Raw genomic sequence first — 17,114 nt, 5'->3', positions numbered from 1 at the left:
TAGTAAAGATGCTGTCAGTCAAAGAGACCTTCAGCTCGGCCCCTGGAGGACAGTGTGCACATCTGTACTGTACTCATCATCTCTTATCTTTATTTTTATATTGTATTATTTTCTATCTGTGCTCATGACAATAATGTGTTTGTGTCGACGTCTGCAGCAGTTTAACAGTTAAACAGACACAGTGTTGAGTTCAGTGTTAACAGTTAATTCTGAGTAAAACCTCAGTGTGGTTACAACGAAACACCAAACTGTGTACAAACAGGAAGAAAGACGTGGTCACAACTCTGCATGAGCTGTTTTCTCTTGTACCTGAGACGAGGAGACACTGTTACTGTGCGTCTGATTATTAACAGACAAACATGTTATATGCTAAGAATTCTTTTATGTTACTATTCATTTGTGTTATTTGGTGAGAAATGTCCGTTTCTGATTGTGTTGTTGTTTCACATCATGTGACTTCTTTCTCTGTTTCTTTGTCTATTGAAGTAAATATGAATGAAAATGATTTAATGTTATTATTGTGCAACCATACAGTAGGTCACAGTCTTTTATTTAAATGATTTGAACATCATACAATTAAAAGGAAATTATAAATAACAGCAACTTTTCTTTAAATAAATGCTATTTAATGCAAATATTATTTGACTTGCAGTATAATTATAATATAATTATAATATATAAGGTTCAGTTCCATGTTATTAACAGTGTAGTCGTGAAATAGTCTTTAGATAGCAGCCAAAGAAGAAGTGTATAATGTTTGTGATGACGTCAGAAGCTTCACTTTACACATTTCCAGTCGTTTTGTGGCTTTTTTCTCTTGTTGTTCAAAAGAATTTCTTTCAAAAACTTTCCTTCTTTTTCCTTTTGAGTCAAAGCTTCAGAGAAACATTCAAAGACAAGAGAAGGAGAAATAATTACAGAATAAATCAACACAAGAAGAAGAAAAGGAAATCTGATTATTCTTATTAAATATTAAACTTGATTATTTCTCCTGCAGTTGTTTTATTGACTTGATTTTGTTGTGATGAGATGAACTTGGACAGACTGTGATGCCGACGCCCTCTAGTGCTGAGATCTTCACACAGCACAGACTGTTAATGACTGAATGAATGGATGAATGAATGACCTGCAGGAGCCGCTGTGAGCCTCTGTGTATCAGAGTCTGGCAGCTGCTTTGTTTACAAAAGGAAACGATTAAAATGTCTTTAACTGAGAACTTCAGTCCTGAGGCAGAAGAAGAAGACGAAGACGAGGAGGAGGAGAAAACAAGAGGAAGTCAGCGAGGATGAGGAAGTCATTCTGTTTTCATTCACCTCCTTTTTTTAAATTCATCCCTGAAACACATGAACCTCATTTTCTCTCCTCTGAGTCTGAACAACAAGAAAAGCAGCAGCAGCAGCAGCAGATTGTAGTGATTATATATTATTAAATCAATATTTTATTAATTTAATCAGCAGCCGAAAGAGATTCTGTCCAAGAGATTCATTCATTCATTCATTCATTCATTTTCTCCCACATCTCCCTGCTGTCGTCCTCACCCTCGTCTTGGGTCAGTGTCGAGGTCACCAGCTTTCATTTCACTCTGTTATCATAATATTTGAATACTTTGATTTATTTCTAACTTGTTTCTGTGGTTAAAGTGCTGTGAAGTTTATAATCTGTCTGTCTGTCTGTCTGTCTGTCTGTCTGTCTGTCTGTCTGTCTGTCTGTGCGGGACACTTTATAATCTCAGTGAAAAATAATTTTAACTAATAAAATCAATTTAAATCAAAATATATAATGACGTATTGAGATTTGTTTTCATACATTTGCACTAAATACAATGTGTCATCATCATTATTATAATAATTATTATTATCATTATTATTATTATTATAATTATTATTATAATTATTATTATAATTATTATTATAATTATTCTTACTCGCATTTTAATATTGAATGTGTGTGTGTAATAAATCATTCCTGGCCTTCATACGACACCTACACAAAGCCTACGTGTGACCTCCGTGTGACCTCTGCACTCAAAAAAATAATTGAAGCAAAAACGTTGACTTTATGTATTTTAATTACATGAAGTTTTTCCATGTAATTTTATTAGGCAAGTTCAATGTGAGGGTCCTATTAAATTCAATGTGTTTCTACCATGCTGAATCAGTGTGAATACATTAACTAAAGTTAATGCAAAGGTAAATATAAACCTAATGTGTTCATTCACTTAAAGGTAATGTGAACTTTCACATAAACTGCGTGTGTTAATTCAGTTAAAGGTAAGGTGAACTTTTAAATAAAGTTAATGTGATTATTCAGTTAAAGTTAAGGTGAACGTTCACATAAACCCTATGTATTAAAGTATACAATAGTAATGTTTTTCAGATATGTTATCCTACCTCCATAAAAAAAAATCACAAAGCAACACGCAGCATTTCTCCGACAACTTTATCGGCAATTTTCAAAATTACAGCAACTTTAAACATGTCTGCACCACATGGATTATGCAAATATGTTTTGCATCAACATGAAATGGACTGCATTAGAGTGTACACATGTACCTAATAAAATGGCCACATAGCATAATATTATACTGCATTACACCGCAGATTCAACCAAAAAAACTAAACAAATACATAAATAAAAATGAAGACTTAAGTCCTTATTCAAGGACACTCATTTTAGCCTCACCACATGAGGGCCAAGCAAGCTCAGCAAACTGGCACTTGTTTCACAAGAAAGGCAATCAAAAACTGTACACATCCACAGGTGACTGTCCACCTGACCCCCAGGGATGTTCAGAGGCAGAAACTAATAAGAGGATTAAAGGAGAAGAGAACTCCACATAAGAATCTACAAGGTCTGCACCTCACATCAATATTGGTAATTATTGAACACAATTTTCAGAAAAATGCAAGTTGTTTCCCTTACTAATGAACAAATAACATTTAGTCAGTTACAGTAATGAAAGCTGTGCATATGAATGCTGTATTCCTCTTCAACTGGAACAAAATAATAACTGAAACTAAGTAATATCAATGAAAAGTGTCCAGAAGCAGGTTCATCTAAACAAATGCCCCATCCCTTCAAACAGCACATTCAACACATTTCACAGCACAATCAACAATTTCAAACAAAGTGAAGAAGATCACAATGGCAACGTCCAACACACTAAATGTGGCTGGGCTCAATTGTCCAGCCCCTTAACTTCTGAGCTCACTGAAGCATCTTTATTTTAAGTGCTTGGACCTTTGGGGACAGTCTGTTACCATCCAAGTTCATCAACACTTTCTGAAAGAACTCAAATGTGAATTTGAGTTCCTGGGGATAGCTCAGGTTGAGTGTGTAGATAAGCCCAAAAAGCATGGCACACCCAAAGGAAACACTTCCCAGATTGCACAGAAGTTCCACGCCCTCAATCACTACTCCAACATCCTCTGGCTTTCCCTCCTCATCAGCACCCTCTTTTTGGATCACATACAGCCCCATGGTGGTCTGTGCGATTTCTCTCTCAGCTTCCGCAATGTTGACGTTCTAATGATGAGAAACAATTTGAGCATTTTGAAATAAACTGATAAAACATTGCAAGACTGAAAGATCACAATAAAATCAAATGCAATTACTGACCAAGTACTTCTTGATAAGAGTGTTGCTGTCCTCATTAAGATAAGCACAAAGACCTTGAAGTACACAGTCCCTCTTGACTTCGATATCCTCACTCTGCAAAAAAATGTATATGAAATATTAAAGCTATTCATTTTTCCAAGACATTTTCCAGCATTTATCAGATCTTTATCACAAATAACCCCCATGTGAAGTGGAGAGGAAGGTTGCAGAGGTAAACAAAGATGGACATTAAGTGGAAGTTAAAGGGGAGGAAGAGAAGATGAATGAAAGAGGGGTGATCATGTAAAGAGAAGAAATTGTAGGAGATGAGAGGAAGAGTGGAGAAGTAGGAAGATGAGGTATGGAAGATGAAAACACCAAAATATGAGGGGTCCAACATCTCATCCACAGAGGATATAAAGGATGGCAGCAAAGGAAAGAAAAATGAGAGAATAACAAAGCTCATTGAGGAGGAAGATTAAACAGATGAAGGTAGATAGGAAACAGAGATGTTATATAGGGAGAAAAACCTCTTCTGGCTAAATAATGTAACAGTTTACTGCACTTACCTTAGTTGTCGGAGCCATGAGAAGCCTGATCTTCTTTCCAGCAGCTCCTCCTCTACTGCTGAAGACCTTCATCAAGTTAGGTGTGTATTTGTCTACTTCTCCCAAAAACTTGGCTTGAAGTGGCAAAGTTGTTATACGCATGAATTCTGCATTTATCTGTAGGAGAGGAAAAAATGTGTTAATGGGAAAAGAGAGAATAACTTTCTAGCTTATAGATAGTCTATAAGACAATAGATATTTTCTGTGCTGAAAAAGGACAAACACTTCGAGGACTTGGCACTTGGGCACTATCAGATGCAGATAAACCATCCAATCAGGGCTTTGTCAAACCGTTTACATTTAAAGTATGTTAAAGTCTTAAAAGCATCTGCTCCAGCTCATATCAGGCTAGAGAGCAGTTGCACAAGTCATCAATAAAAAAGTTGGGCAGCTACAAATAAAATAAAATCTTTAAAGCTGATGGCATGTCAATAGATTGATATCTTTGATGGAATGGAAAAAATTAGTGTCCAGTCTCCCTCTATAATCAATCTCTGAAAACAGTCTTAAGAAATTCTGTTGACATAAGAAAAAAACCTGCTTACCATTGTTTTTATTGTAGAAATAGATATGTTGATATAAAATAAAATAATATTTTCCCCGAGGTAATAATTACATAAAATCATTTTGGAAAGCAGTTACACATCAGCAGAGAAGTGTGCAAAATGTCATCAGTAATGCTTACCTCACTGACTGTGAACAAGGCAGGCCATCTGTTCACAAAGTCAGAGACTAAAGGCGAGTCCTGGACAACCTCTTGACGTCTGTAGGAGAAGGTCTTCTGCATTTTCTGCTTGACCACAGCTTCATTGTGTCTCTTTTTCACCTCTGTCAAGAGAGCTACTCTTTCATTTTCAAGACTCTCTCTCGTTTCACCGCAAGGGAGAGATGGGAGAAAGTTAACTTCAGCTTTTCTTGGTTTTTTGATGTTGGCAGCTGCTTTTTCTTGACCTTTGCGCTTGTTCTTAAGAGAGTTTACACTGACTTCTGGGTAACCAATCTTGCACAGTTTTGTGCGGAAATTGGCAACTTTTGTCTTTAGATACTGTTTCCATCCTTCATGGCCAGCTCGAGTTCCTCTTTCCCTCAAACATGGATGGACATGCACCAAGACCTCAGCAGCCTCTTCAAGTTGGGAGTCACTGGGGTATGCTGTGTATTTGAAGATCTGTTCAGCCATGCCTTCAAGAATATCCATTCTTAGCTTTGGGGGAGGGGTAAGAAGAGTGCCGTTTTCTCTGAATTCTGCATTTGCTCTCTGAAGTAGAATGTCAGCAAAATATGAAAAGTTGGGAACAATGAAGACTGGAGGCCATGAAGAGGTTCTTGACTCTGGAGATGGATCTAAAATGATGGTGTCTGCACTGCCAAATGAGTGATCAGAGGAAAATCCATCCTCGTCCAAGGATCGAGAGCTGAAGGAGTTCACAGAGCTTTGGGATATGTTGGGAGAAGTCAGTGGGGTGCTGGTGCTGCAAGGTGGTAGAGTACCTGGAATGCTGAAGATAGTTTCTTCACATGCAAAAAATACCACTTTCACAGTATCCCTGTCTCTTATTTCACTTGTTGAAATGAGATTAACATATTCATTTCCAAAATCTGCATCTTTATACTGCAGTCTGAACTGCTGCACAAGTCCGAAAGCAGTCTTTATCTCATGGACAAGTTGATCCACAGATGCTGGTATCCCTGACATCAGGCTAAGTTTTCTAGCGTCATCTCCGCCGAGGACGACTCTCAGGTGAACTGGATTTGACATCTTTCACTTTATGGATTCTAGGGAACAAATACAGGACACAAAAGGTTACGAAAAATTGAATTACTGCAACTTTATTTAAGAACTTCAACTACGATAAACCCACCTTAAACAATAATGTGCCTTTTCAAGGTAACCATTCGTTTCACACCCACAGTGTAGTCACAGAGTGGATAAGCATCGGCCAGGTTTTCAAGATGAACTAGGGCAACCTCTCTATTAGGAGATATCGTTAGTTCATAAGCTCTGAAATGCTCACGATACCATGCAAACAATACCCTTACAACAAAGCTCAAACTTCTTTCAACAATGCAGATTTGAAGGATCTCTGCAAAGCCAGGTAAGCCACCTGTGGAACCATATGGAATAAGCATACCAATTTTGTAGGAGATGCCTTTAATGGTTGCATTTTTGGCAAGATGTACATCATTGATCTCAGGGTTTTTCTGCCTAAGACTGCCCACTACTTCCTTGTTCATTACATCTACAGGAAGCACAGAAACATTTTCAACTTCCAAAGCAGGTTTAAGATGTAATGCACTGATATGATATGCAATCATTTGCTGATGTTTAGTTGCTAATGTCAGTGGAATATTCTTGAAACAATTTGTGTGACGAGCAACTTTCTTAAAGAAGCTATGCTTCGCCTCGAACCTCATAGTCCACTGCCCTACCAAAGGCCCAAAACATTCAATTAATTGAGGGTAATGTTCGAGGAAGTGATGTTTTGGTAAGAGTCGTGCAGGAAAAAGTTCCAAGAACCTGTCTCTGTGTTCTGTGATTTTGCAGTCCAAGTAGGCGATGGTTTCTTTATTATGAAGAGGGGCAACAGCAAGTTCAACTATTTCTTTTAAGTCAAGCAACACAAGCCAAGCAGGCTCTGCCTCTGGTATCAGGTCTCCTATTATAAACGGAAGCAACCTCAAAAGATTCCAATTTTCATGGGCGTTACCCCCAATGGTCCTTCTAGAGGCGTAAGTGCGTGGTATAATATGAGGTTTGTTAGTTCTGTCTCCCCACTTATATGGAAAGTTCAGGATTAAGTTGTTTAGCGTGTCAAGAGACAAATATTTTTTGGAAATTATTTCACTGATGCAGAGGGCAATTTCAACAGGAACAACACCCTCAAATAAGTCATGGACTATATCAGGAGGGTAGCCTCGGGTAACATCAAAATGAGATAAATTCTTAGTAAAAACACACTCTCTTTTTACTCCACAATAGATTGTTGAGTTCTCCCTTGCAAACTTAATGTGTGTTTCGTGTACATCTTTTGTTCGTAAGTTAAAATGTCCTGACTGAACAGCCTTGTCCTGAATGTCTGTTTTCTCACCTGTACAAAACCTGCAGAAGTACACACCAGAGAAGCTTTCGATGAAGCCTGCAATCCCGTGGGCTCCTAAATTATCAGCAATGACTGTCTGGACTGTGCCTTTCACGAACTCTCCAAGACCTGTAATAAAAACACCATGTTTCTCTAAAATGATCAAATCCTGTAAAAGGGGCTCTAGAATTTTTTCATACCCATACACCTTAACATCAGTACTCTTGCATAAAACTGCTAGGTAGATGGAAGAAAGAGCTGAATGAGATCCAGGTGGTAAATTGTTCAAAATCCAATACACACCACAGAGTTTATGAGTTTTTCTGGATGTGCCTAAAGGATTGCACACCTCAAAGTCATCTACATATAGTGACACAGATAATTTCAAATCCTCCCCAGTGAAAAAAATGTTTTCTTTAAAGTAAATTCCATCCCTTATTGATTTATAATGTACTACATTCAAGGTACTTTCCTGTGTCTTCTGTGTATGGATTACACTTTCTAAAATGTCACGATTATTTAACAGATGCTGAAGAGAAGGCAAAATGGGAATATACTGATATGTCTTATTGGTCTTAGGGTCAAGGATGTACTCAACTGGGTTTACCACATTGAAATGTTTTTTATAATACTGTTTTCTTTTGTAGGCTGTAGCTAGGGGGCCATCTTTTGCAAAGGCTTTAGCTAAAGGACAGGTTTTGCACACTGTTTCAGCAAGCTCCTTGACAACTGACTCATTAACTGTAACAGAACATTTATTAAGGATGTTACACAGGCTATTAAATGTGACTGGAACAGATACAGAGCTTAACAGATAGTGTAATTCCTGAAGCAATTCATCAATAGCTGTAGCTGGTACAAAATGAACATGCTCTAACTTTAATAAAACTGAGGCTATATTCTGCTCAATAGCTTTGGGAAGATCTTCAATACTAGAAGCATGTGCATCTACGTCCGTTTCAGATTCTACATCTGTGCCTGCTGCACAAGAAACATCAATCACTGAAGTGTCTGATTCCTGTAACCTTGCAACAACACTAACAACCTCAGCTTTGAAATCATTTACATTATGGGGATTATGTTTCCTGTTTTTATGAGTATGAAATGTATTGTAAATGCTAGTTTTAAATGAACAATCTTTGAACATGCATGTTACAGTTTCATTCCTTCTTAAATGTTCATTTACATGACTGAAGTAATCTCGTTCATTTGCAAGTTGAGGACATGCACACAGCTGACATGAATATATAGATAACTCTGATGGTTCTGAAGATGTTTGAGCTTTGTGAGAACGGTATATATGACTCAAAAGACTGTTCCAAAGTCTAAATGTGCATGGACAATTGGAATATGGGCAGCAATGCCTGAACCTGCTTCCATGATGGCCATGTTTTAGCTTGCAATGTTTAAGCAATTCATACCTACTTGGGACTGATTTTCCACAGACCTTACATTCCCACACACCCATTCACATGTTCTACCTAGAAGAGAAGGAAAGACACATGAAAATAGAATAAAAGCTAACATTTTAGCAGAAATCTATGGCTTATTTAAACTTCAACAATTGACAATTCCATCAACATGTACTAAAACAACAGCAACAAAAAGTAACAGGAAAAATATTACATTTTTTGTCCCCAGTGTGGAGGAAAAAGCACATGCAGGAATATAATGTAATGTAAATGCAAGTAGTATTAAGTTAGATAAGTTTGAGCAGTTTGAATATAACTGTTTATTTTATCTTTTGCAAACAGCCTCCTGGAGATAAGTTAACTTCATCTGGTTGTGTTAGCTGGACAACACAATGGGGACACAGTATGTAGCCATATCCAGCCAAAATTCAACATTAATCGATAAAAATATATATTTTCACAGAAATAAATGTATATTATTTTTAGAGTATTAATAACACCCATTAGAATTTAAGTGGTTACGTTAATCACATCATTTACAGTGCTAAATCTCAAATTACATCAGCTCGTGGGACTTAACTAAAGTTACTTTTTTTAAATTTAGGAGAACATTCCCACATGAGCAGCATTTGCCTACAGTGAAGAAAAAAATCAGTTTGACATTAAATTAATGTAATTAATACGTTTCATAATATAATACGGCTTGCAAACTGCAGAGCATGTAAGCGAGTTAGTGCCCAACTGCAGCAGCAGGACAGGTCATGTCAGGTGCCATGTGCCAGCCAGCAGCTAAAACATGTAAACATACGCTCTTAGTACGTTAGCCTAGCGCTAGCGCGTAGCTAATAGCTAAGCGCTAGCGCTTAGCTATTAGCTAACCCTTAGAAAGTCCGTCACGTCGGAACATAGGGATTTCGGAATATCGGGATGTCCCTTCACGGGCGCTAATCGAACTTCGCCAGACTTTCAACAGTATAAAGTCCTAAGTATTCACATTATCTTTGAGAAACTAGAAAAAAACAACAACAAAAAATAGCATATCGATATTATTTTAAAATATCATATCACTACATTAACACAATGCGTTACAAACAATTAAACTTACCTTATTAAGCACACTTGTCGCCGTTTGTCAGTCAAGCGGAATGCGTGTGACGTGTTGTCCGCATGGCAGTGCCAAGTGTGTGGGGGCAGTGTGGGCGAACCCGTAGACAATATGCTGGAAAACGCCCACTTTCCTCTTATGTGATCCAGTCAGATAAAGTTTACTCAGTTTGTTTACATTATTGTTGTAGAACACATATTTACACACTGTTTACTTATTCTTATTAAATAAACCTTTAGTTTTATACATTTCAGTTACAGTTTACTTGGAAATATTGCTTCATGTTTATTGGGGCCAAGAATCATTTTTTTGAGTGTGTGTGACCTCTGTGTGACCTCTACACCCAATAATGTGACTGTGTAAACAGTTGTAGGTCCCCACAACATTAGTAATACCTGGACACACACACACACACACACACACAGTGTGAAATAATCAGTCAATAAAAACATTAACACTTAAAATTAAATAAAACAACTTTGACCAAAACAAAGCTGATGTGAGTGGCTCTTATTTTGAAGGCCCTGCAGAGAGGAAGTGGTGATGCTGTGTGTGACTTCATCAACGTGTTTAAAAGTTACGTACTGCAGCTTTAAGAGCTGAACTCGTCTGAATCTGACGAGAACAAACTGTTACATCGTTTCACTGTGTGTGTGTGTGTGTGTGTGAGGGCAGCAGGGTCAGAGGTCAGACACTAATGGCAGCAGCATATTCAGCTCCTCCTACTGTGGAATGCAGAGTGAAGCAGAGACACAACGCAGCGATTCACTCACTCACACACACACACACACACACACACACACACACACACACACAGTCAGTGGACTATTCTTAGTCCAGTATGTGAAGTGGACTGTGAAGAGAGTCTGAAAGAGAACGGATGAGTGGATGATGGATGATGGATGGATGAACAGAGTTTTACAGTACATGTCAGTGTGAACAAACGCAGCAGTTCACTCACTCACTCACTCACTCACTCACTCTTTTCATAAGAGCTTATTGTAAAAGAACAAGAGCAGAACATGCATGGAGCTCACTCCTGTCATGTGACCACACACACACACACACACACACACACACACACACGCACACAGAGTGTAAAAATCAACACAAGACAATTCTTCTGATTTTGCTGCTATTTAAGTTTAAAATTCAACAGAATAAGAACACGTCAGCAGCAGCAGTGACATCACTGAGCAGCAGCAGTGACATCACTGAGTGGCAGTGACATCACCGAGCGGCAGTGACATCACTGAGCAGCAGTGATGTCACCGAGCAGCAGCAGTAACAGTGTCCTCTCTCAGTGAGTCATGTAGAGAACGGAGCGAGACACAGCCGAGTACGACTGAGTCTCTGTCACAACAAACGTCAAAGAGCCATTCATCCATTCATCCATTCATCCCCTCTCATCCTGCTCTCATTCACTCGTCTCACTCACAGCAACAACGACACGTGTGTGTGTGTGTGTGTGTGTGTGTGTGTGTGTCATCCAGCTGATTGTGAAGGAAAACGCTGAGCGAGCAGGTTCTGAGAGGGTGAATTCAGGAGGAGGAGGAGGGAAAAAAACCACACGATGAAGACGACGGTGCGTGTGCGTCTCGTGTTGGAGTTTAAAGTGTGTCAAATGAAAGTGAAAGGATTTAAATGAGTTAAAATAATGATGTTCTGCTGGCCACTCCCCCCCATCAGCCAGCTGTGTTCACCTGTGCACTCAGGTGCTCGTCATCAGTAATGAAGCCACTGTTGAAGCCTCTCTGGTTCACACACACACACACACACACACTGCATGATTGTTCTGAGCTTCCATGCGAGACTCTCCAGCGTTCTCCCGTGGATTAATCTCCCGTTGCCGACCCTGACTGACCCCTGACTGACCTGCTTTGTCGTTCTCCCGGTAAACTCTTCAGCTTTCTGTCTCTGACCACGATCTCTGCCTTAACCCTTCCTGGTGTTCGCCTGCCGGTGTGACATCCTGCTCCAAGACACTCTGTGTTTAAGCCTGTTTTTATTATTACCTGCTTTTTATTATTACCTTTATAAAAAACTCGCCCCCTGGTGGTGAATGAAAACAACGTATTTTACAGCAAGTGTCGTATCCACCTCAGATTTGTTGACGTCACTAAAAACATGCTTTGGATGATTGACAGTGAATATAATGACTTCATGAAAAACGATGTTACCGTGGCGACGTGACAACACTTGGTCCTGAGAGCCACAGACCGATCATTTCCACATTAGATGATTGATTTACTGATTTATCTGAACGATTCACATCATGTTTGATGACTTTGTCTTTATTGTGGTTAATATTTTTACTTTAGGTCAGAACAATAGAATCCATTCTCTCTGATATTGTGATTTCATTTTTCACATAAGCTTCAGATGCATATTCACTGTGTCATGGATGTAAAATATGACGATGAAAATGTAAATTTAGATTTGAAAATGTTAACTTGCTCAGGAAAATTTAATAATTCCACTGGTTTTTGTTGTAAGATTTCCAAAAAAACAAGTTTTATCAGAATAACGACAACGCACACACACACACACACACACAGACACACATCAAACTGAGCTGCTTCATGCTAATGAGACATCATTACATGAGCAAATATAAAACTTTTGCTAGAATAAAAGACAAAAACCTAATTTACCATCAATGGTATATTTTTTTACAGTGAATGATGAACAGCACTGAGAGGACGTGAGGAAGACATTCTGTTGTTTTTAAGAAAAATACACAATACATGTGTTTGTTTCCCTTTTTTAAGAGATTATCATCAACAGACGGGAGACAGTATTTAATGTGAGACAGGAAAAAGTGTTTATGAGAGAATAAATAAGTGATCTGCAGTCGAGCATTAACACAAACTCCTGTGGGAGGAAACAGAATCTGAATCTCTCTCAATCTCTCTCCTCCTCCTCCTTCATTTACAGTTTATCTTTCTCACATGATACGACTGAAACCTGGTGACTGCTCTACTCTAATTATAATCCTGACTCTGGCTCCTCCTGTGGCTCCTACAGCCTCTACAGCTCCTGCAGCCTCTACAGCTCCTGTAGCTCCTGCAGCCTCTACAGCTCCTACAACTCCTGCAGCCTCTACAGCTCCTACAGTCTCTGCAGTCTCTACCACTCCTGCAGCCTCTACAGCTCCTGTAGCTCCTGCAACCTCTACAGCTCCTACAGCTCCTGCAGCCTCTACAGCTCCTGTAGCTCCTGCAACCTCTACAGCTCCTACAGCTCCTGCAGTCTCTACAGCTCCTACAGTCTCTGCAGTCTCTACCACTCCTGCAGCCTCTACAGCTCCTACAGCTCCTGCAGCTCCTGCGCTGATATGAGATCTGTGGCTGTAAGTGTCGGCATCAGTTCAGACTTGAACAGCTTCAGTCTGTCGTCTAATCTCAAGAATGAAGCATAAATAAAAAAGACAAATAACAAAGGAGGTGGTGAAAATGGAGTGGGCGGGTAATTAAAAGATGAATTATAATCTCAGCAAATGAATTTGTGTGTGAAATGTTTCCAGACGCAGAGGAGATGAAAATGAGAGGAGAGAAAACACTGGAGGGTAGGAAGCAGAGAATGTGTGGAGTGATAGAAGTGCTTCCTGTTCAAAATTCCATTGTAAGTGACCTTTCCCTGTTGCCGTGGTAACACAGACACAGTGGAGAGAGAGTAATTACTGGTAATCTGACCCGTTTTTTTCCCCCCTCTTCTTCTCTGGAACAATTAATTTTCATCCTTATCAGTTTGACTGACTCACATGAGAAGGGAATATTAGCCGGATTAACGAGCTGACGGCGACAGATTAACACGACACCGACGACAAATCTCTGGAAACAGAGCAGCAGCAGCTCGCTGCGGTCACGTCGAGATATAACTGCTGAGATGAAGTTGTTCTATACATCAATGAAAGATGCTGACTGCCAAATAATGAGCTGTTACCTATATCCTCCAACAGGACACCTGCAAAATAATGAGCTGTTCTATAGAGCCACAAAGAAACTGACTGCCAAATAATGGGCTTTTATCAATATCCACCAACAGAGGAGAACATGAGGAGAGGAACAGGAGGAGAAGAAGAGAAAGAGGGGAGGAGATTGTTGACAGATGGAGATAAATATCTTATCTTCATTGCATTCTTTCACACAATTAAGTGACATGTGTTTTATAACCGCTGGACATGAAGTAACGTGGAAAACAAGACAGATGATCATCAACTCTTTCAATACTTAACATTCACTCTAAACTTTAGTTCACATAAAACAAGAGGAAACACACTTTCACCCGAGTCTGACCCGTGTGTGTGTGTGTGTGTGTGTTGACTTTGTAACGCTAAAGCCAAGAAACACACTCAGACCCACTCTGTGGCCTCTGCCTCAGGAGACCAGGAGCAGGATCATGAACCACATTGTTACTAAAGCGTCAGAGAAGAGGCTTTTTCATGTTTAAGTCGCATGTATTTTACATCAGTGTCACACAGTAAATCCACAATGTTCTGCTTCTCACTGCACTGGACTAATGCTGTGTTCACATCATCCTACGGTTCCGTTTGGTTCAGTTTGGTCTAGTTTGGTTCAGTTTGGTCCAGTTTGGTCCAGTTTGGTCCGGTTTGGTACAGTTTGGTTCAGTATGCGTCCAGTTTGGTCCAGTCTGGTTCAGTTTGCAGTTTGGTCTAGTTTGGTTCAGTTTGGTCCAGTTTGGTACAGTTTGGTACAGTTTTGTTCAGTATGGGTCCAGTTTGGTCCAGTCTGGTTCAGTTTGCAGTTTGGTCTAGTTTGGTTCAGTGTGGTCCAGTTTGGGTCCATTTTGGTTCAGTTTGGTTCAGTTTGGTCCAGTTTGGTCCAGTTTGGTTCAGTTTGGTCTAGTTTGGTCTAGTTTGGTTCAGTTTGTCCAGTTTGGTACAGTTTGGTTCAGTTTGGTCCAGTTTGGTTCAGTTTTGTCCAGTTTGGTACAGTTTGGTTCAGTTTGGTCCAGTTTGGTTCAGTTTGGTTCAGTTTGGTTCAGTATGGGTCCAGTTTGATCCAGTTTGGTCCAGTCTGGTCTAGTTTGGTTCAGTTTGGTCCAGTTTGGGTCCAGTTTGGGTCCAGTTTGGTTCAGTTTGGTTCAGTTTGGTCCAGTTTGGGTCCAGTTTGATCCAGTTTGGTCCAGTCTGGTTCAGTTTGGTCTAGTTTGGTTCAGTTTGGTCCAGTTTGGGTCCAGTTTGGTCCAGTTTGGTTCAGTTTGGTCCAGTTTGGTTCAGTTTGGTCTAGTTTGGTTCAGTTTGGTCCAGTATGGGATGGTAAAGTCCTGGATCAGGCTTGGTAGGCGATTTGTGGCCTCTTGTCTCAACAAGACAAAGTCACGGAGGACGTTTGCCTCAACTTCTACGGAATATTTACAACCATTGTTTTTCCGTCGCACAACCAGCTGGCTTTTGTGGGTGGAGCCTGTCTAGCTCCGCCCTGACCGTACCATACCATTTTCCTCTGGTACGGCTTCAAAGAATGGATCGGTTATGTCCGGTTGTTTTGATTCTATTCCTTTGGTTTAAAGCGTACCATACTAGGGGTGAAAATCACCTCACGATACGATACGCGATACATGGTCCATGATACCAATAATATCACGATATCTGTCTAACTGAAGAAGACAAAACGTTAATGTGAAAAGTTAAAAGTGCAGGATTTCTTGTGTCCCTAGTTTCTGTTTTTCATTGTTAACAATGAACATGTTCAACTGTTGCTTCAGGAAAGAACATGATGTGTTACATGGATGTTTAGTGAGTCGACGACAAACACGGGTTAATCCTGCAGACTGTGACTGAGCAGCAAAAACAATCAGCATGTAAACAAGCATGAAGCCTCCATCAGGACATTCTGAGATAATATCAGACCAAAGAGTGGACAGACTGTGGACAGACTGAGGTCCAGAGGGAGCGCTCTCTGACTGTGTGCTTAATGTGGCTCAGTACGACATGTGGTTCATCTCAGCAGGGAATCACAGTCACAACAAGAATGACTCTTGTGTCTCCACAATAATGCTGCTCACTGTTACTGAGAGTCAGGATAAACACACACACACCCTCTCTGTAAGAATGTCGGTTGACAATAATCTGGTAAAATGACACAGATTATGATACAGGAGCCTGGGTCATGTGTTTGGGTTTATCTGGGAATAAAGTTTACAGCGCTCTCTCTCCCTGAAGGGAGAAGCTGAAAGACAAGCCGCTTGCCAAATAGTGAGCTGTTCTATAAATCCAGCATCAGACTGTTCTCTATGTCCACCAAGAGATTGCCTGCCAAATAGTGAGCTGTTCTCTATGTCCACCAAGAGATTGCCTGCCAAATAATGAGCTTTTCCTTATATCTAGCAACATATTGACTACCAAATTCTATACATGACCAATGGAATGCCTGCAAAATAATGAGCTGCAATCTATATCATACAACAGGCTGACTGCCAAATAGTGAGCTTTTCTCTATATCCACCAGCAGACTGACTGCCATATAATGAGCTGTTCTCTGTCCTCTGCCTGATTCTCTGCGTGTTCTTCTACACTCTGTGCATATTTGAGGAAAGGTGAAACTCAGCAGAACCGTGAGACACTGATGACTTTCACAGAGAGAGGAACACAGAGAACGACTTATGTTTTTACTCTACACACACACACAGACACGCACACACACACACAGACACACACAAACACACAGAGACACACACACAGACACACACGCACACAGAGACACGCAGAGGAAAAGTGTCAGTAAAAACTAAACATATAAGAATAATAACCTCTCTAAACTCTAACTCTGCCACGTGAACAGTAAAATATATATTAATAAGTCGTGATTTTGAGAAACTCTCTCATACTTGAGATACAAAGTCATACTTTTGAAAGAGTATCTCATTATTATGACTTAGCAGCTCGTAAATATGCTATAGTTTCTCATAATAATGACTTGGGTATTTTTCCAAGTGGCAGAAACAGACTTCCATATTTTTTACTGACACGTGTTATGGCCAAAGATTTAAACAGGAAGTAAAAAAAAAGCTGAAGTCAGTGGCTCTTATTTTGAAAGCCAGGTTGAATGGAAGTGGTGCTATGTCAGATTAGCTGAGTGATTGTTACACTAATGAAACCAAATACAACATATAAATACGTGTAAATACTAATGCAAATGATATCATAAATATGTGTATTTTATTTCATCAGAATACTAAAGCCAAAATTATCCTAAAAACGTTTATTTAATTTGATAAGAAATGGTACTTTGAAACTATGTGAAAACTTGTATTTCATTTGTGGGAATAATCACAGAAATACTGAAAT

The 17,114-nt window shown here is 39.5% G+C and overlaps 2 protein-coding genes across 15 annotated transcripts in view; both read right to left on the bottom strand.

Moving 5' to 3' along the window:
- dock10 (dedicator of cytokinesis 10) overlaps nucleotides 1-17,114 on the bottom strand; it is a 68,060-nt gene that overhangs the window by 48,625 nt on the left and 2,321 nt on the right. The gene's annotated exons all lie outside the window — the stretch shown is intronic.
- Nucleotides 2,425-10,106, bottom strand: LOC131462369 (uncharacterized). Of its 7 annotated transcripts, none has more exons than XM_058633515.1 (8): nucleotides 9,803-10,094; nucleotides 8,707-8,766; nucleotides 7,295-7,414; nucleotides 6,068-6,177; nucleotides 4,891-5,981; nucleotides 4,167-4,322; nucleotides 3,619-3,711; nucleotides 2,425-3,525 (listed from the first exon to the last, which is right to left on the bottom strand). In XM_058633515.1, the coding sequence occupies exons 5-8, from the start codon at nucleotides 5,962-5,964 to the stop codon at nucleotides 3,208-3,210; spliced, it is 1,641 nt and encodes a 546-aa protein (XP_058489498.1). In that variant the 5' UTR covers nucleotides 5,965-5,981; nucleotides 6,068-6,177; nucleotides 7,295-7,414; nucleotides 8,707-8,766; nucleotides 9,803-10,094; the 3' UTR covers nucleotides 2,425-3,207. The 7 variants fall into 7 exon arrangements, with proteins under 7 accessions (XP_058489498.1, XP_058489499.1, XP_058489497.1 ...); XM_058633516.1 differs by having other exon boundaries at nucleotides 8,711-8,766; XM_058633514.1 differs by having other exon boundaries at nucleotides 7,295-8,766.

The sequence above is a fragment of the Solea solea genome, chromosome 7 (genome assembly GCF_958295425.1).
Source record: "Solea solea chromosome 7, fSolSol10.1, whole genome shotgun sequence".
NCBI classification, from domain to species: Eukaryota; Metazoa; Chordata; class Actinopteri; order Pleuronectiformes; family Soleidae; genus Solea; species Solea solea.
This window is presented reverse-complemented; position numbering and strand designations above follow the sequence as displayed.